Genomic DNA, 20,521 nt, shown 5'->3' with positions numbered 1-20,521 from the left:
AGGGATTATCTCACCATATACACCTCGGGCCGGGGCATTAACCCTTTATTATGTACTTCCTATATATATATGCCTATGTTTCAATGCTCACTCCCACACATACCTGGTTGTTGTTTACCATAATATAACTTGACCTTACCTTAGACCTTAGACCCTCCCGCAACTTGAAACTATGTAATAACTATGCACCATACTGTTTAAACAGTATGTTGTTTGTTCCAACAGTGTTTGTTCCATTTCAAAGACGTAATCTTTGATATTGAAACCTTCCATCATGATGGCATTGTTAATAAAAAATTTGAGACCATATTTCAAACATGGCCTTTAACTGTAAATTTAATCTAAAAACAGAATGGCTACTTCTGTTATGTACACATTGTATATAATAGAAGCAGCAAATAGTTTGGAGGCAGACTGAAGTGAGAACAGGTGGGTTACATTAAACACCTCTAGTACAGCAAGTACACCACAGTATATATGGTGGACAACTTCTAGTTCTAGAGACATTTGCAATGTTTTGACTTTGCAGTGTGCATATCTAAAGACTTTGCAGTGTGCATATCTAAAGAATCTGAAATTCTGAATCTGAAAAAAAAGACATGTTGTGTAAAAACATATTACATGCATTTTAAGGGAAGACACTGGGGGCAGAAGTCTGGAACAGTATACACATTGTCTGTTCAGGACTGCTAAGAGATTATCAGGGTTTGACAAGTTTTGAAAAATCCTATGGCCCTAATATACAGGGAAAGTACATGAACATGAAATGGTTCTTTAAAAAATGCTTTTTATGAAGGTAAGCTATGATGCCATAGCAGCAACAAAATTTCCTTCCTTTTCCCAATGCATGCTGCACGATAACTAATGGCCTCAGTATTGTCCTACATCTAGGTATTTCATATGTCAAAATAAACATCACAGCTTCTCGGATGCCCTTTGTATTGAAATCAAAGGCTTAATATAACTTGTGATCCAGTCTACTCTCAGAATGCATGATGTGATAAAAGCGCCCTCAGGTGATCCATGGCCTATCTGCAGGCTAACCTGAACGCAGGCAAGCAGGCAGTTAATCAGAAAGCTAACAAGAGTTCGTAGACCTCAGGCCTGCATGAAATGTATTGGGTTTCTGTAGACCTATTGTGTATTTTTGCCTTTTTGTCTGTTGTACGTGGTTGGAAAAATGAGCTTTTTACCCTGTTGGTTGTGCACCATGCAAAAGTCTGAAATTCCATTTTCTGAATTTGTAAGTTTGGACATGGATGAATATTACTTATTTTGGATTTCTTAAGTATGTAACTAACCAACCACAGTACCTTGAAGTTGTTGAGACGCAACCTTTTTTTTGTCTCAGATGGCCCATGTACATGTAGTTACTCTGTCACATGATATATTCAGTACTAATATCTTCCTATTTCAATGTACTGACCTAATGTAGCTGCTAAATCTCCTTGGTTTGTGTTCTTCCAATGATATTCATTAAAGATTTATTTCTGGGGTGTTATTCACTTGACATCGGAAGGTTACTTGCATAATTTGACCAATGATACTTTTATAGTAGTTCCATAGACATTAGACAATATGAATAGTGCTAGCCCCCATGATGCAGCAGCAACAGTTAGTCCCCAGGGTGGTATGATATTTTCATTCAATCCATCCAACCCAAATCTAAATCTCCTGTAGTATCTAAGCCAAATTTAACAGCATAATTTACTATGAAAAATGTCCTTGTCAATCCCATTTATAGATGGCAAGCTGCTGGCAATGGAAGCTTTGAAAACTTCAGAAGCTGTTGTAGTCAGAGAAAACACCCAGCAAACATCCCCCCAAACCAATGAGCAGTTGCTTAGAAGGGGAATTTCATCATATATTTGCCGCGACAAAATGCAACAAACGATACTGAATTTAAAACAGAACCAAGCTAAGCCTCCACCACTTAACCCTGCCTGTACTATAGATTAAGCAGGCCCAAAAACCAAGCGAATATGACTAGCCCAAAACTACAAATTACCTGTATACAGTATGGAATTGGAAATGGCATTACCAAAGAAACAAAAAGAAACACAGGACAAATCATACACATACCTTTCTCTTATGCCCACGCTCTATACAGTTCTCCTCCACATTAGAAAATTGCATCTTCTTCTGTTTAAGTTCAAGTTCAACCATGATTGCCAACAGGGTAAAGGAACTTGTACCAGAACTTTAAACTCAGTACTATACAGCTCTAGAAACACCACAAAGAGTAATAAGCAAACTCCAATTATACCTGACCAACAGATATATCATCTGGTACACTCCCGTCATCTGGCACACCGTCAGTGCCACTAAGACAGGGGATACAAAGTAACCTGATACATTGAAGGTTGCCCCAGGCCAGATGATGGTTCTACACCCAACCGTAATCTGTTTTCAGAACCAAGCAGATAATGGGGGGATGCCCCAACCACACAAAAACAGGGTCAACCTATACAGTATCAAGTTCAAGCACTAGGAGGCCCAAAATCAAACCTGACCACCAGGACACCACAAACAACTCACGTACCAAATAGCAACACAATGGTACCTTGCGTTCCGGAGATACAGCGCACGCCCCGTGCCTGCACAAAAGGTAACCTAAAATGTCAAGTTCAAGCACCAAGGGCGCCAAAATCAAAATTGAGCATTATTCAGCCACCGCCGACACATGTGCCAAATATCATCGCGCCAGCACCAGCCGTTCAGAAGATATAACTCCGGAAACACCCCTCCCGGACACAAAATTCAACCTGCCGGGTCAAGTTCAAACGCGACAAGGCCCAAAGTCAATCCTAGGCAACAGGCAACAACCCCCCACCCATGCACCAAAAATCGTCGCAATTGCGCGTATCGTTCCGGACACACAGCGCCAAAAGTGCCCAAAGAACACCAAAAATGCCACCTGCAATGTCAAGTTCAAACGCCAGGAGGCCCAAAATCAAACCTGAGTGTTAGGCTACCACCCCCAACCCACGTTCCAAAAATCGTCGTGCTCGCACCATCCGTTCACGAGATACAGCGCCCTACATCCCCGGCTACCGAAAAGTTTCCACCAGCATCAAAACCATACCTGCATACATGCAGGTAATAACTCAGGGACTATGCCACACAACCACAAGGCTACTGGCCTGAACCATTTTTTACTGGTCAGCAAAGGTCAAAAGACTATGTGAGTCAGTCTTGTCACCTTATCCCTTTCTTTACTGATATATTATGAAGTGTTGTGAGAGTTGGCAGTATATTACAAGTCATCATAGCATTGGGATAGGGTATACTGCGTTAGACCCCTGAAAAAAAGGTATATAATGTACAAATCACCTGTCTTGTCTATTCCTAGTTTATAAGCTGCACCAACATATAAGAAACAGTGTACACAATGTAATAGGAGAACTACATGACTGTGTAGCCATCACAAAGCCAAGTGAACAAAGGTGTAAACATGAGGTAATATGTGATCTATTATACCATGTAATGGTTTACAGAGTCGATCATAAGACTAACTCCTGATATAAATAGGCATGACCGCATGAAAAGTCCCAGCAGTGGTACAGGACAAGCCAGAGAGGGAAAAAAACAGAACTTTTGTCAGAAGAGAGAGAAAGGAGCAAGTCTCTACCCAGGCAGGTTTACAGCTGTGGAGTCTCAGAGATACAGGTGAGATTTATACAGGTTTGTTTATATCCTGACAGGTTACAGGGCGATGGAAGTGTACAAAGACTTGACGAATGTGTACTGTGGAGTCTGAACTGCTGGAGTACATGTATATCAACTAGGGCACAGACATTTTGTATTATTTTAAGCTAATTAATGGTGTCACAATGCTTTTAAAAGACAATACATGTGCTCAGAAGGGAGAAGGTTTCTCAACATCTAAGCCAAAAGTTCTATGAATAAAATATTATTCACTTGTAGTTGTACCAAGAAGATTAGAAAACATTGTGTATAATGGGTAAAGTTCTTAGATTGATTTGAATGTTTCTTGTTATGCCTCCACTTCTTAATTTGTAATCAGCACTTTATGGCCTATTAATGACTAGAGTGTATCTAATAATTAGTTACAAAGGTTTACAGTGCATATTACCTCCAAGACTAAAAAATACACTCATCTTAATCAACAGTCGGAGTTTGGAGTTGAAGTAGCAATATGTCTGACACCAATATGACCAGCCTGTCAGACAAGTTACAGGACCTGGAGTTGGGCCTCAAGAGTCATCAGCATGACCAAATAGTCAGCTATGGGCAGGCACTGAGGGAAGCCATTGTTGACATGGACCTCTTGATTGAGGTCGAAGTTTTGAAAAGTCTTGGAGACCTGCATCTTCAGAAAGGCAAGCTCAGCAAAGATTCGGCAGAGTTTGACAAGGCTGCTGCCCTGTATGCTGCTGCCCTACTGCGCTGCAAAGATCCAGACATGGGACAAACACTGGAACATCGTATCGGCTACATGGAGAAACTCTCCAGACAACTGCTGCAGGGGTACACTCCACACTTCCGGTGGTTGTTACCAGACTACTGGGGTACTGCTGACAGTAATGTCTTAAGGGTGGCAGAGATTTGTGACAAATTAGACAGAAGTAACAAAAAATCCCAACAATCCACTGCAGCTGAGGAGACTTACACAGAGACATTGGTTACTGCAATAGAAAACAGCGATATGTTCTTGGAGGTTGAGGTTTTGAAATCTTTAGGAGATTTCTATCTTGAGAAAGGCACGAAAACCTCTGATGTATCTCAGTTCTCCAAGGCAGCTGCCATGTACAAGAAAGGCCTGAGAAGTTGTGAGGATCCTGAGACAAAACAGACTCTGCACCATCGCATACGTTATGCAGAGAAGATCGGGGAAGCAGTAAAAATGGTAAGAAGTTACAATTTAGCAGTTAAGTCCCCATCATAATCACATAGTCAGAATCACACTTAGTGTATGAATGTCCTGCCATCAGAGAGTATGATTGCGCATATTTTTTTACCTCAGAAATTTACTGTCTCCTTGAACAAGGCTTGGTGTCCTGTGAACATCGGCCAATTTTTAAAAATTATGTGACGATCAAGAGAAGACCAGGTGTATACTACTGCTAAAAATGTCATTTAGAGCACACCGACTAATTGAGCAGTACTGTTGTAGATTTTCCTGCTGTGTGAAGGGTATTATATACTGTGTGCCTCACAAATATGATTAGGTGTGTAAAGTATAAGAAATACCTTACATGCAAATAGAAGCATAATTTACTTGGAAGATCTCTACTAGTACAAAGTGTATGAATTTTAGAAGAGTACAAGGCATATAAATGCTGACAATTATAAAATGATTATTTTGCTGCAGTCAGTATCAAATGAATCGAAACGGAGGCAGAGAAGACCGGCCGTAGGACACCAGTGTAGGAACATCAGAAAACCTGCTGCTACAAAGGGCCATAACCTCCATACAAACATACCAAGGTGGGGATACCTGTTAGACAGGTGCAATGATTTTCAAACTGATCCTTTCTCTTTGTATTGCCTTTGTCTGTTGTTTATAGAGCAAATATGCATAACTTGCAAAGTTGATTATTGCACTTGAGTATTACTGTTGAACTTGAAGATATGTGATTATGACAACTCTTTCATTGTTCATGGTTCTTAACAGTGATACTACAGGAAAGAGTAAAGTCACAGACATCAGTACTAGTACCGTAACATTGGGAGATAATGACAGGTTTGTGAATTACATGTACTTTCAATGCATTTGATTTCGCGGTGGTGGGAAAAAGGAGTGTTTGTGCATGGTGGTATTGAGTTTGCAGCAAGTGCCTGTGACCCTGCAAACTTAACTGTACTGTAAAGTAGTCACTTATATGAAAAACCCAGCGCCTCTACGCCAGCTGTTGCAAACCACTTACTGGTTGGTACAAACTGATAGTACCGCTGTAGACTTTGACAGTGCTGATGTGATCAAATGTCACTAATCTAACCCTATAATATGCCCTCTGAATACAGTACATTACTACTTTTTTACCCCGGTGCAATACAGTACATGAAGGTCACATGGAGAAATGTATGAACGTGAACTCTAAAATATTTTGATTTTGGATATGTGACCATGTATATAGTACGTAGTGAGAAGAGTGTGCTGTAGGTGACAATAGCACAAGACAGATTCTGAAGGAAAAGTGTCCGCGGTGGTTTTGAGTTGTGGTGAAGTGGCCAGCCTGAAAACCACAAAGAACATAAAACAACCACAAAAGCTTCTGCATTTAAAGTACTTGCATTAGATTTGGATCTAGATTGGGTATATCATCTATGCAGGCATACAACAATGAGCAAAGTTGAAATCTACTTCAAGCATTAATTTATTTGCATTTTTAGTTTGTAGCAATTTTCTATTACCATGTACAATTGATAGCTGATTTACAAGTATCACCAGCATACATTTTTTTTAGATTTTCCTAAATCAATGCATATCATGACATTCTTCTTATAAACATAGAACATATGAAGACCATCTGCAGGAAGGTTCCATTGCACTGCAGACAGGGGACCTGGACACGGCAGAACAAAACTTTGCAGCTGCTCTCAAGTCTGTTCATGTCAAAGGTAATATTAGTCTTTGCATACAGTTAGTCCAAACTCCAAAGGACATTATACTTTTTAGTCTATAGAAATTGCAAGATCTATCATTTAATAAAAGTTGATGAACTGCAATTAGATACAATTCAGGCTTGGCCTATATTCCTACCCTATCACTAAATTTTTGTATATCAGAATTTTACGTTTGCCAGTAAGACAAAGACAAGACTACAACTGACAACATTTCTTTATCTTTTGTTTCAGGTCAACACAGAGAAGAGGCAGAGCCCCTGTACAGGTTGGGTGAAGTCTACCTGAAGAGAGGAATCCTGTCAAAAGACGGAGGTGATTTCACCAAGGCTGCAGCACTCTGTAATGCAGCTCTGGTAAGATCAGAAAGAGAGGACATAGAGGAGGCAATCCAGGACATAACTAAATCATTTCTTGAGCATGTGCTGGGTATTGAACAAACAGAACAAATTGATGACACAGAGAAACATAAATTGATGTTGAATGGGGATCGTGACTATGCGGAGAGAGAAATAAAGAGGATCGATGAGGAAATAGATCCTTATAGCCTTAAGGAAGATGACCCTGAGTTAAGAGAAGTGGAGAAAAAGAGAGTGGAAGCTCTCCAAACACTGTTTGAGACTATTGTTGACCAACGAAAAACGTTCATAGCCGGGCTTGTACATGAATGTATAGAGGTTATGGGCCCCCCTCCCTGTAAGTACGCCATGATAGGCCTGGGTTCACAAGCCACGGGGTTGGTAACTCCATACTCTGATCTGGAATTTGCCATTTTGACAGAGGTGGAAACAGAACATAATGCTAATTATTTCCGCAACCTCACTCATTATCTGCACCTCAAAGTGATCAATCTGGGTGAAACCATTCTCCCAGCCATGGGGATTAAGACTCTAAATAATTTCTTCTCAGGGGACCCATTAGACAGCTGGTACTATGACTCTGTTACACCACGTGGGTTTTCGTTTGATGGAGCCATGCCAAATGCATGTAAGACACCACTGGGCAGGGGTAGTAACAGTACAGGAACAAGCGAACTTATCCACACACCAAGCAATATGATCAAAGTTCTTCAAGATGACTTTATGTTCCATTTAAAGAAAGGGTACCACCTTGCTAGTATCCTGGGAAATGTGTCTTTGATCACAGGAGAACAGGACCTGGTCGATGACCACAGGTCTTTATGGACTCAGCAACTTCAAGAAAATAATCAGACAATTCCTTTGGCAATGGCAAAAACTATACTTAATGAAAATGTGCAGACATTTCAAATCCAAGATCTAACTGCCAGTCTGTTAAATGTAAAGAAAGAAATGTATCGTTTTTCAAGTCTTGCAGTGTCCTCCTGGGCGCTACTTCATAACATACAACCGACCACAATCTGGGAGACTATCCAGGAGATGAAAAATGATGGGGTTGTCAATGCTGAGAACACACATCACTTGATGGTGATGGTCAGTATCTCAGCAGAACTGAGGCTGCGGACATACATGAACAATCATGGTCAGGTGGAAAACATGTCAGCCTTATCGTCAATATCGAGAGATACTGACATCGGGGCAAAACTGAAGAAAGTATTTTACTTCTCGAATAGACAGCAGCTCATGAGATACTATTACACAGCAAGGCCATTAAAGGAAGTCATTTCACTGCTGAGCAATAGCCAGCCACAGAAAAATCAGTCCATTTTGTTTGACAACTCTTCAGAACTGAAAGCAGAGGTTTATAAAAGTCTATGTGATTACCAAAGTTCTGCGACATGCACAGAAGAAACACTTCAGAATGAAATATCAACATATGGTGAGAACACCCCGCATATTGATGTTGCCAAAGCACTTAATGACTTAGGTAACACTTTGGTGAAACTTGGTGATCAAAGAAAGGCTGTTGGTTATTTTGAGCAGTCACTACAGATGGTGCGCCATATCTATGGTGATAACACTGCACATCCTAACATCACTACATCACTTAACAACTTGGGTAATGCCTGGAGGAACCTTGGTGATCGCAAAAAGGCCATCAGCTACTTTGAACAATCACTACAGATGCAGCAGATTATCTATGGTGATAACACTGCACATCCTGGCATTGCAGACTCACTTTACAACTTGGGTACTGCCTGGAGGGACCTTGGTGATCACAGAAAGGCCATCAGCTACAATGAACAGTCGCTAAAGATGAAGCGGATTATCTATGGTGATAACACTGCACATCCTGACATAGCCTCCTCACTTAACAACTTGGGTACCGCCTGGAGTGACCTTGGTGATAACAGAAAGGCCATCAGCTTCTATGAACAGTCACTGCAGATGAAGCAGATTATCTATGGTAAGGACACTGCACATCCAGACATTGCCGACTCACTTAACAACTTGGGTGCCTCCTGGAGGAACCTTGGTGATCACAGAAAGGCAATCAGCTACTATGAACAGTCGCTGAAGATGAAGCAGATTATCTATGGCGATAACACTGCACATCCTGGCATTGCCAACTCACTTAACAACTTGGGTGTCGCCTGGAGTGACCTTGGTGATCACAGAAAGGCCATCAGCTACTGTGAACAGTCACTACAGATGAGGCGGATTATCTATGGTGACAACACTGCACATTCTGACATTGCAGACTCACTTAACAACTTGGGTGCCGCCTGGAGGAACCTTGGTGATCACAGAAAGGCCCTCAACTACTATGAACAATCGCTAAGGATGAAGCAGATTATCTATGGTGCACATCCTGACATTGCAAAATCACTTAACAACCTGGGCAACGCATGGAGTGACCTTGGTGATTACAGAAAAGCCATTAGCTACTGTGAACAGTCACTTCAGATGATGCGGTCCATCTATGGTGAGGACACTGCACATCCTGATATTGCAGTTGTACTTAAAAATCTGTGTGTTGCCTGGAGAGACCTTGGTGATTACTCAAAAGCAATTTTCTATTTTGAGCTTATAATGGAACAGATGAATCAGAGGTTGAGTAATTAGATCCAAAATGCTGCATCTATATGAACTATATATTACATAATGACTGTCTCTCTTACTATAGGGAAGTCTATTGGTTAACACATCATTTGTAAATTACAGGAATGTATGCCTGAAATATCAGTTTCATTACAATACTGTCACTGTGATAGATGATTGTATACAGTGTCTTTGACTATTAGCTTTACCCGGTATTTCAATGTGATTTGCTTGCTGTACAGAGATATGCCATGTAATTAATGTAATTATCTTCCGTGATCTGTACATTAAACCTTTTACTGTATTTACACTGTCTTGTATATAATTGTAGTAATCAAGAAACAACATGTCTATTTCAATAAAAGTTTCTCATTCTTGAGAATCTAAAACCTACGTCAGTACATGTACCTGTAAGCAGTACTTCTTATTATATGCTTGCACATTTTTGTGACCACTTGCAAATTCTCACACATGAAATTTAGCTTCCTAAATGTTTCCATACTCTCTCCCATTCATACAAAGTTCCCATTTGTTATATTTACCATAACCTGAAACTATGTACTATGCATCATATTCTTTAACAGAACAGTGTTTGTTCCATTTTAGGACTTTGATATTGAAACCCACCATGGAATATTTGTTAAAAGATGCATGAATTAGCATTTGAGGCCATCTTCCAAACATAGCCTTTAACTGTGAATTCATTACAAAACAGAAAGGCTGCTTCTGTTATAGCCTGGAGTCCAGCCTTGTTCACTTTGGTCCGCTACTGAAGATAACTGTGCGGCAGGGTACTGACCTTTGGGAGCGGACCAAAGCAAACAGGGCTGGACTCCAGGTTACTTCTGTTAAGTACATATTGTACATAATAGAAGGAGCAGACATGTACAGTTTGGAGCCAGAAGTGAGCAGGCCCAGAGATGGGCACAATAGACGCCTCTATTACGACAACTACACCACAGTATATGTAGTGGATAATTTCCGCGGGATCTACTTTAAATTAAACTAAGTTCGAGAGACATTCGCCGTGTTCTAAGTTTGTGATGTGTACGCAGAGCACTTGTGCTGAATTGGATGGAAAATCCGTTGTTTTTTTGCTATATAATATCTATTTGATATTCTAGAACAGCATCATAAACAGAAGGTTATATATAATTCACTCATTCAACAAGTAGCAACAGAAAAACAATTTGCTAAAGCTATAAATTGTTTGGGTTTGAGAAATCACTGCAAAACTGTGAACATACAATGTAAAAGCACAACAAGTATTAATAAAAGCTTTACAATACAAGTACTACTACCAGTAGCACAGTGCTCAAAATACCCACTTGTGCACAATGCTAATGCAGTCACAATTCGCTTGGCGCAACTTAATTTTAAACCCAGGTTGCACACTGTGCAACCTGAAATTTTGCAGTTGGACCACTTTTCCCCCACCTAGGTGTATAAGTTTTACAGTAGCCAGTTGGGAAGACCGTTACTGGAAAAAAGGATAATGGGGAAGTACAGTGTAGATAATTTGAAGAAAGTAATAACTTGGAAGTGGGGTAACCTGAAATGTTGATGGGGCAACCTAGCATTTGACTTGGGATGTCGCCTGGGCAACCTGACTGAAAAAAGTATTTCAAGCACTGTAACATTACTAAGTACTCACCAGCAGATAGACGTCTGCCCTAAGGTCCTGTACCACAAACCTCAGGCAGTATTGTGACTCAGACTCCTTAAGAAGCTGCTGTGCCAGGATGCCATCCTGTCCAGGTGACACAGGTGTTACAGGTGAGCATGTGGAAACTTGAGCATGTACTGTGATGTCAGACAGGTACAGTTTGATAGCACCTGGAGGCTCTGGTGTCTCTTGTGCTGAGGTGGTCTTTTTCCCTGTAATGTGATAAATGTTGATATAGAGCCTTTTCATGGGACAGGGCAGGGCTCAAAATAGTTGTTGCATAATTATGCACTTTTGTGCACCCTAACTTGGAGCTGTGCACCTAATTTTTGACTGAGGCTGCACAGGTGCACCTATATATTTGTGTAGGATTATCTGTAAAGATATCATTGCTCACTGGTGTTCAGCATATTCTTGACATTTACACGTGTCAGACAATTTTGGTAAAACTTTTTTTGTTTAATTGCTTTGAATTTATATCTACAGCAAAATTAACTCCCTGCAAATTCAAAATAATTCACAATTACCAAATCAAATTTTTTCAATCCAGCTCAATTCAAGTTCTTTCCATAATCCTTTTCATAGCCTGAAAGTCAAACTATTGGCTTAATGGAACCCAGTACAAAGGTCACTGACCTGTAGTGACCCCTACGCCCACCTGACTTCTACATCGTTTGCATCTGACCAGTGGGGCTACTACCTGTGGAAAAAAAAAGTCTCTTAGCGAGATACAAATATAGTTTTTATGGCAATTTTGGCCATGAATCTTCTAAAGATGATACAAATATCTCACTAAAAATTTTGGTCAAAAGAACAAAAAACAAAAGTTACTGACAAAGCAGCATGTTTTTTCAAGGAAGACATATGCAAGAAATCAAGCTATTGCAGATACAATGTACATGTGGTAAAAGCTCATTTGAAAACATTGATAAGTAGCTGTAAAAGTGTGCATAAATAGTCTTTTTCCTATGCCCAAAGTAGCAAATGTCATGACATGTAACAACAGCACGCCCACGAGGTGTATTCAAAACAAACTGCAGAGAAAGAAATTTTAGAACATACCAGTATAGAATTCAAGCCCAACAACTTTTTCTTTAAAGATGGCAATGCCCCTGAGGTGTTACCAAAAATGATCATTGTATACAAACCATTTTGTCCTCTGAAACAACAATGTCCACGTTGTCACTGTGAATGGCCTTGGAGTGTACGAGAACGTGTCCGGTGCCAGTCAGGATGTCTGCCTGTCTGGGCGCGAGAGTCTGGGCGGCCATGTTTTGCGTGTCCGGACTCTTGTGACAGAAGCTGTGCGCGACCGCCTCCTGCCAGCCGTCAGAGGGGAGGGGAAGCACACGCTTGGCACAGCTGGGGGGAGGGGGTAGAATAAAGCCATATATTATATATTAGGACGTTACAGCATGAGTATGAAACTCACCTGCCTAGTAGGCTTGCTACTTGTCGCGCTTTCCAGCGCCTTGGGTTACAGAAATCATCAGTCAATAGGTTATTGGTTTGGCTAAAAGTAGTAAAACACAACAGACTATATAGAGGGTACGGACATAACAGAAGGTTCATACACTACAAGTATGCGGACACTACAGGGGGTGCAGACACTACAGGGGGTTCAGAGACTACAGGGGTACGGACACTACAGGGGTACGGACACTTCAGGGGGTACAGACATAACAGGCCTGTGGTCAGACACTGTAGGGGTACGGACACAGCAGGGGGTACAGACACTACAGAGTACGGACACTACAAGGGGTACGGACACTACAGGGGGTACGGACACTACAGGGGTCAGACACTGCAGGGGTACGGACACAGCAGGGGGTACAGACAATACAGGGTATGGACACTACAGGGGGTACAGACACTACAGGGGTCAGACACTGCATGGGGTACGGACACAGCAGGGGGTACAGACAATACAGGGTATGGACACTACAGGGGGTACGGATACTACAGGGGTCAGACACTGCAGGGGGTACAGATACTACAGGGGGTACAGACACTACAGGGGTACAGACACCACAGGGGGTATGGACACTACAGGGTGTATGGACACTACAGGGGTACGGACACTACAGGGGTCAGACACTACAAGGGTACGCTCACAGGAGGAGTTACGGATATTACAGGGGTACAGACACTACCGGGCACGGACACTACTAACCAACAGATACTGATCATAAAGGAATATCTTATTACAACGACGGTTTCAGCAGTTGTTGTCCACACATGGCACAGCACATTGTGGTTTGTCCAGGTTTGATATCTGGTCCATCCTCCTCTCTTCCATCATCCTCCTCCTCTTTTTGCTCCTCTTCCTCCTCCACTGACAGTCTCAGGTGTAGTCCATCTCCATCAAGCCACTTCAGTCCACTACAAGACTTGGGACGGACGCGGAAGCCATCCGGAAAGCGATAGATGGATTCGCCATCTCCAGATTTGACTGTGATTTTGTCTGGGTGAACAAGGACTGGTAGACTGGATGAGACAAGAATATGAATATTGAATTAGTTCCTGGGAAAAGCTAAGGTCTAAAATCTTCTTGCTTCCTGTGATTCAGGAAAGAATTTTCCTGATGCTACTTAACAATTTTTCTCATGAAATCTAAGCTGTGTACAATGACATAAATTTATAAAGACCAAGAAAGTTATACTTAATAGTGAGCCACCTTCTTAAAAGTCTTCTTTTTTTAATTTTGAAGCCTGGTATAGTGCCAACAAAATCCTCAAGATAGGCATTTTCTACAAATGTCAAAGCTCAGCGACTGTAAATTATATACATTAACTCTTCTTAGCCTGGCAAAGGGTCACAATAAGACAATGAGGTACTAAATAGTGGTATAACCGCCATGCAATAAAGTAAAGTAATTTTCCAGCCCACCCCACCCCGAAGTACACAAACATTAACATGCTACAGAAAAAAAGCTATCACACAACTTGAGAACACACCTTTTGTCCTCTTTAACAGCTTCTACAGGCAACACAAAATGCGCAGCTCCAACTTGCTTCTGGATTTCAACAAACAGCGTTTTCCCCTCCATACCGCTACCAACACCATGTGGTTACATCTACATCGAAACACAATTTAGCTGCCTAATGTACACAAAATTATGCCTGTAAAAATAGCTATTCAAATACTTGATATATACGCCAGTTAATTCCTTTCAGACAATAGCTAATATCTTGATGTTAATTTATATAAATATAGGATTACTTTTGTTGCAATTAGTCCCTTAAAGAGATATTTATCAAGATTTGAAGGAGCATAGAAAAGCTGGCATAAAGAATTTTACAATGACCACCTTTTTATGGCAAGAGCAAAGGTCATCTTCAACATGGCGGCTGTTGACCGATTTTCTTTCCTTGCAGCCGAAATTTCCAAGACTATCAACTATTACAATGATATTCTGGCGATTTTAGGTGCTGTGTATGTCGGAAAGAAGGTTCTTGACTTGATCCTTGGTTTTCTTGGCGGGACACGCGTGCATTTTGTCTCCAGGATCGGAAAGCCGGACTTGAGGTTGAGGTACGGGCCATGGGCTGTGGTAACAGGTGGGTTGGTTATTTCAGCCAAAGGGAATAATTGTAGAGATTAGAGACTCTTCAAAAATCATTTCTGGTATGTCTACAATAAATTATATCTGGCTACTATATGTTTCAGCAGTGCAGTTTCTGTATGTTCTGTCAGAGGGCGCTTACCTTCAAGTGGCTGTGTTCAGATCAGGCTGTGTGCCTTGCTTCTTTTGTGACTAATTCCATGTTCAACGAGTAATAGACTTCTTGTTGTAGTAAAGTACCTTATCATTAAGGTATTAGGCACAATTTTGTTCCAGAGAATATTGTCAGTTTTTGTGCTGATATATCTAAGTATATTGTATATAGTATATGTGTATTTTGCATTGTAGATTTATGAGCATCGTAATCTTAATGTGTCATTTTAAATACCTTTGCGTAGTGTCATAGTCTGGATAGACTGACTGACATAGTATATCTAAGTGGCTTTAAAAACATTGCAACTTGAGCATTTCTGTCGGAAGAAAATTCGTGTAAGAATGTTATTTATTCTGCAGGTTGCACAGATGGCATTGGGAAGGCGTACGCTCAGGAACTGGCCAGCCGTGGGGTCAACATCGTTCTCATCAGCAGAAACCAGACCAAACTGGAGAACACTGCACGCACCATCGAGTCTCTGTTTGGTGTGGAAACGGCCATCATTCAGGTATGTCATCATTGTTGTTGTTGTTGTTGTTGTTTCCATTCTTCTTATTATCCTCTTGTCATTTGTGGTACTACCTTTCATTCCTCTCTCTATTCACATATCTTTGTATCCTGTCTGTTTTAGCAAACTTTTAGCTCTATTATTTCGTTTTCAGAGCTTGAATACATGTACTTTTTGATGTTACCTGCCGCAAACTACAAGTTGGCAGACGTTTTATGTGGAAAAGCTTCTGAAAATAACCTCATCACTATTCCTGCCTTTCTAAGGCAATGGCATTCTTCAACAAATTGATTAAGCCTCTTCTTGCATACATCTGTAGTACTAGTAGCTTCTAGCAATTCTGGCTTTTAAAGGTTGCTGCATAGCTACATTACTTTTTATAATCCCAATCCACAACTTGTTAACATGTGTACCTACAATCTGAAAATTGCATGTTGCAGGTGTATATTGAACAGTAAAGGCCTGTTAGTTTTCTTACATTCCATTGTTACCCTGGTGGAATTGGAAGTCTTTGGTGTATCTGTCTGCTTGTTTGTGTGAGTGTTTTTCCACTCTTATTTCCATATGTTAGGCACATCAGGGACACTGACAGGAAGTTAGGCCAAAGGTCCTAGAATAGGTTGTCAAAGGTTATCTCTCATTTCCTCTCCATTTTCCTGCTGTATGTATATGTCTGTTGTGTTATGGGAGGTACTTGAGAAATGCATAGACTGTCAGCAAGAAATATACACAAACTTGTGCAAACTATTTCATAGAGTTATGAGATCTTCAATTTTTTGTTTTGTTTCACTGTTTGTTTCTTTGTTTCTTTCTACATATTTGTATATTTACCTCACCAGGCTGACTTCAGTAAAGGCAGGGAAATCTATGTGGGCATCGCAGAGACCCTTCGCGGGAAAGACGTCGGTATCCTGGTCAACAACGTCGGGCTGATGTACGACCATCCGCAGTTCTTCCTGGAGGTCCCTGAGAAGAAACTGTGGGACATCGTTAATGTCAACGTGGCAACGGTAACTATGGCAATATATGTACTAAACAACCATGGTATAGGATGAATATACATTACCTGTACTCTGTCTGAGAAGATGTATCTTGTTACAACATGTGCAAAAAGCTGTGTCACTTGTCAGTAGGCAAGAAGGAAAAGATACAACTGTAAATTGTCCTCTATTTGCTGTAGATTTTGTGCTGAACTCTTACAGTAAACCATTACACTATCACTATGTACTCTGGGTTACTTCGGGGTTACTGTATTGTTTCAATGTTAATAGCGAATGTCAAACACAGCAAACATAAAATGATAACAATAACTGAAAACAAGTAATATGTCAAAATCTTGCAAGTGTTCATATTTACCTATATAGCTAGCCAAAGGCTGCCTACCCCTGTGTCAGGGATCCCAGCAGCATTATCATCAAATACTGGATACTACTATATGCATATAGTATATTGTATTTTTCAGGTGACAATGATGACACACCTCGTGTTACCAGGGATGGTAGAACGTCAGCGTGGAGCTGTTGTGAACATTGCTTCTGCTTCTAGCTTAAGGCCCACACCTCTGATGACAGCTTACTCCGCCACTAAGGTATTACATGCATTATATTGTGCATTATGGTAGTCTTCATAGACCTCAAAAAAATGGGCCAGAATCTTGCTTCTTGACTTATAAGTCTACAGTGGAGAAATTGTTTTGGGTGTGTCTGCATGTGTGTGTTTGTGTGTCTGGATTTTTGTAGTCACAAATATGGATTACAATCGCTATGATATTCAGTACATTGTATGTGGGTAGGTATTGGGATGACAAAGGTCAAGGTCGATGTTTGGCCCCCTAGTATGTGAACTTGGTACTGCAGCAGAACTTTCATTTTTTGTATCTTTTGACCTGGTCATGCTGTGGTCTTCACTTTTTGGTTGTCGATAACTTGTGATGTTAGGAAGAATTGATATATGTTTGGGCCCCCTAGCAGCTTGTTCATGTACAATTTCAGCTACATATTCTAAGAAAATAGCATACCAGGAAGTCTGTAGGCTCAAAGTAGACCCTGAGCACATGATAGTGGTGTTTGCCCTGTCCATCCCTCCAGGCATATGTTGATCACTTCAGCCAGGCCCTACAATACGAGTACAAAGACTCTGGCATCACGGTGCAGTGTCTCACACCGTACTACGTCGCCACCAACATGACGGCGTACAGTGACATCATCCACAATCCCAGTATCGTCATTCCGTCCGCGACCGGTTACGCCAGGGCCGCGCTGTCTACGCTGGGGGTCTCCGCTAGAACTACAGGGTACTGGCCGCACACTATAGCACAGGTCAGTCATATATACTGTCAGTCATACATATCTTGAGATGTTCGCAGTGATTTTAAATTCACGATTTTCGTCATGACCTCTCTACTGCAAATACATGACACACATTACAAATATGTGTTTCCAATGCATTTCTACTGTATTACAGTATGATTTCAAGCGTGAATTTTAAAACATTGCATGAATCTTTCCTCTTCTATTGGTAAATGAAACCACCACAAATAAAGTAAATGAGCTTACAGTTTTCTTTTCAAAATGTAACCTCTAGGTTGCCGTTACAAATGTTGTATGCAGAAAGTTTATTTTCATAGGCTTTTGATGTCTTGCTGTGTAAAATAACAGATCTTCAAAGGACGAAAAATGAAAAAAAAATCCTTTAAACACCATTTACGGTATGTATATAGCAGTGCCCATCTTGTTTCCATTGCCATTGGGCCACATACATTGTAACTGTGTAAACCCTACAGCGGCAGATTAATCCATTGGTAGTGGTGTGTGTTCATCTTGCATTAATTCTCTTGTGCTGTCAGAGTGCTCTTTAAAGGAGAGAAAGCAACATGATGTACCATTTTGAAGTCTTTAGTAAGGCTCGCTCCCGCACATCTACCACACACATGCAACTTTACCTACTAGTACTAGGCCATTGCTGGTGTGTGAAAATATCCTGAAACTCTAACGATGTAAACCTTGAAATTTTCACAGGGACCTTTCCATTGCAAAATTATGACTCCTTGAACATGCATGCATGCCCATTGTATTGCAGAATTGTCCCAGTCGCCAATGTAAAACAATACAAAAATCTCCTTTCCTGCTGAAAAATTAAGTCCCGCAAAAATTTACCGTAATTTTTACATCTTTTTCCCTCTCCTCCAGTGGTTTGCCACCAGACTGTTCTCAGAGGACTTGTACATTTGGGTGGCTTACCGGTTCAACAGTGCCCTCCGCAGACAAGTCATGGAAAAGAAACAAAGAAAATTAAAGTCCAAGTGATGACCATTTTGTTAACATCAAAAGATATGGTTGTACCTGCAAGATAGACCTCTACTTCTGTCAAAGAGTAAACTGGTCTATTCAGTAACAAAATCTGCAGTGGTTAGGCCTATAGGAAAAAAATGTATATAATTATAGTATAATTGGACTAGTCCCAAGGGACCCATTAACGCTTTTGCATATTCACTATGCTTTAGTATGTACTCAATAAAAGTATAAAGTTGATTGGGTAAAGCGTTTTGGAGTCATGGACTGGAGTCCAAAATTAGAGTGTTTTTCCATAATTAAAAAGACGCCTGTTTGTCGTGTTTGCTTTTTCAGTCCTGAAGAAATAGGGTAGGTAGGTAGGGATTATCTTTCTTTTTTTTGTTATGTTTTTTAGGCAGGCCCAAACTCCAGTGAGACATATTACAATACAGTTGAACAAAGTAAACTGAAATGTATGAGGACACTAAGTGTCTTTCAATGTCAAACTTTAATATTGTGCATAATAGATACATTTATCCTTCATTAGATAGGACAAGCTAGCAGTGTTTTTACTTCAATACACAACAGGCTAAATAAAAATTCTAACTGGAAACTTTGTAACTTCAGTGCCAACCAACCAACTTTACATACATATTGGTAACAAGTTGCAATAGAGTCCAAAGTCAGATGATAGCTTTAAGCTTGCTGTGAGGTTAGTGTGGAAAAGGATATATGAAAAGCTAAATGTTTTGATCAATGTTTTTCATGTGATACATGGTATTTACAAACAACTATTTGCAGAAAGTTCTATTTAATATCTGATTTTTTTGTTCCTTTAATCAAACTTTATAACTTTGAACTGTTTTTTTATATGTTCTGTACAGGTTTTAATGTGTTGTATGTTTCCATAAAATTTGTTCTGAGTAGCATTCAAAGAATTTTCAACAATGCTGCTAGTATCTGATCATGTGTTCATTCCTGCGATCAGGTTTTGTGAATCGCTATGCATTTCAAAATTTGTAAATCAATACCTGGTTAAATTAATTTACAGCAATTTGCATAAGTTTGTAAACTATGTGTTTCAAAATGTTATGATGCATATTAAGATGAATGTTATGATTGAAATTATTGTAATAAGAACACATTTTATTGCTGTTTTCAATCAAAGTTCTAGTAGACATAGCCCTATACCCATCTGAAATGATATTCAAATGCATGGTATGATGCAAAGATTCAACAACTAGTACTGCCAAGATGAGATTTTTTGTACTCTCACCTCTCAAATAGAAGTACCCCCTGGAATAAAAGTACCCCCCGGACAAATCTTCAAAATCTAATAAAAGTACCCCCTGGAATAAAAGTACCCCCCGGAAAAATACCAAATTGACATGTAAACTGTGCCCATGCTACTTCAGTCCAAGAGAAGATGATAAGCAGGTAGGCTCTTTTTATTTATTTATGCCTCAGTACCATATCAGTTATTTTTTTATTTTTTATTTTTTATTACCATATCAGTTAATAATGAACAGAATAATTCCCATGTTATTGCACATATTTTGTTTATCTGAGTGTCACACCATCAACAAAGATTAAAATAAAAGTAAAAAAAATGACTGAAAATAAAAATTGAAGAAATAAAAAAAGAAGTTTATCTTATAATCATTGTTACAAAATAACATTTTGAAGAAAAATTCCAACTTAGAATACCTTATTCACCACTTGTGCTATTTTCAATGTTGCAGAAACCAAGGTCATAGACACTGCCCCCTATCGAGAATACCGGTACTGCAGAAAATATATGATTCTCT

General features: G+C 40.1%; 2 protein-coding genes across 2 annotated transcripts in view; one reads left to right on the top strand and one right to left on the bottom strand.

Moving 5' to 3' along the window:
• Positions 1–14,342, bottom strand: part of LOC118423317 (E3 ubiquitin-protein ligase E3D-like) — a 27,739-nt gene extending 13,397 nt beyond the window's left edge. The window contains exons 1-5 of the mRNA XM_035831432.1: positions 14,172–14,342; positions 13,423–13,701; positions 12,363–12,576; positions 11,851–11,914; positions 11,203–11,426 (exon numbers count right to left, since the gene is read on the bottom strand). Coding sequence (XP_035687325.1) covers positions 11,203–11,426; positions 11,851–11,914; positions 12,363–12,576; positions 13,423–13,701; positions 14,172–14,263 — 873 coding nt within the window. The 5' untranslated portion in view covers positions 14,264–14,342. The remainder of the gene's footprint in view (positions 1–11,202; positions 11,427–11,850; positions 11,915–12,362; positions 12,577–13,422; positions 13,702–14,171) is intronic.
• Positions 14,343–14,513: 171 nt separating this feature from the next.
• Positions 14,514–20,521, top strand: part of LOC118423320 (inactive hydroxysteroid dehydrogenase-like protein 1) — an 8,801-nt gene continuing 2,793 nt past the window's right edge. Inside the window, exons 1-6 of the mRNA XM_035831436.1 lie at positions 14,514–14,774; positions 15,293–15,441; positions 16,281–16,451; positions 16,904–17,029; positions 17,529–17,759; positions 18,630–19,979. Of these exons, the coding sequence (XP_035687329.1) occupies positions 14,531–14,774; positions 15,293–15,441; positions 16,281–16,451; positions 16,904–17,029; positions 17,529–17,759; positions 18,630–18,746 (1,038 nt within the window). The 5' untranslated portion in view covers positions 14,514–14,530 and the 3' untranslated portion in view covers positions 18,747–19,979. The remainder of the gene's footprint in view (positions 14,775–15,292; positions 15,442–16,280; positions 16,452–16,903; positions 17,030–17,528; positions 17,760–18,629; positions 19,980–20,521) is intronic.

This window comes from Branchiostoma floridae, chromosome 9 (genome assembly GCF_000003815.2).
Source record: "Branchiostoma floridae strain S238N-H82 chromosome 9, Bfl_VNyyK, whole genome shotgun sequence".
In the NCBI taxonomy this organism is placed as follows: Eukaryota; Metazoa; Chordata; class Leptocardii; order Amphioxiformes; family Branchiostomatidae; genus Branchiostoma; species Branchiostoma floridae.
The sequence above is the reverse complement of the archived record's forward strand: the minus strand, read 5'-3'. Positions and strand labels throughout refer to the sequence as shown.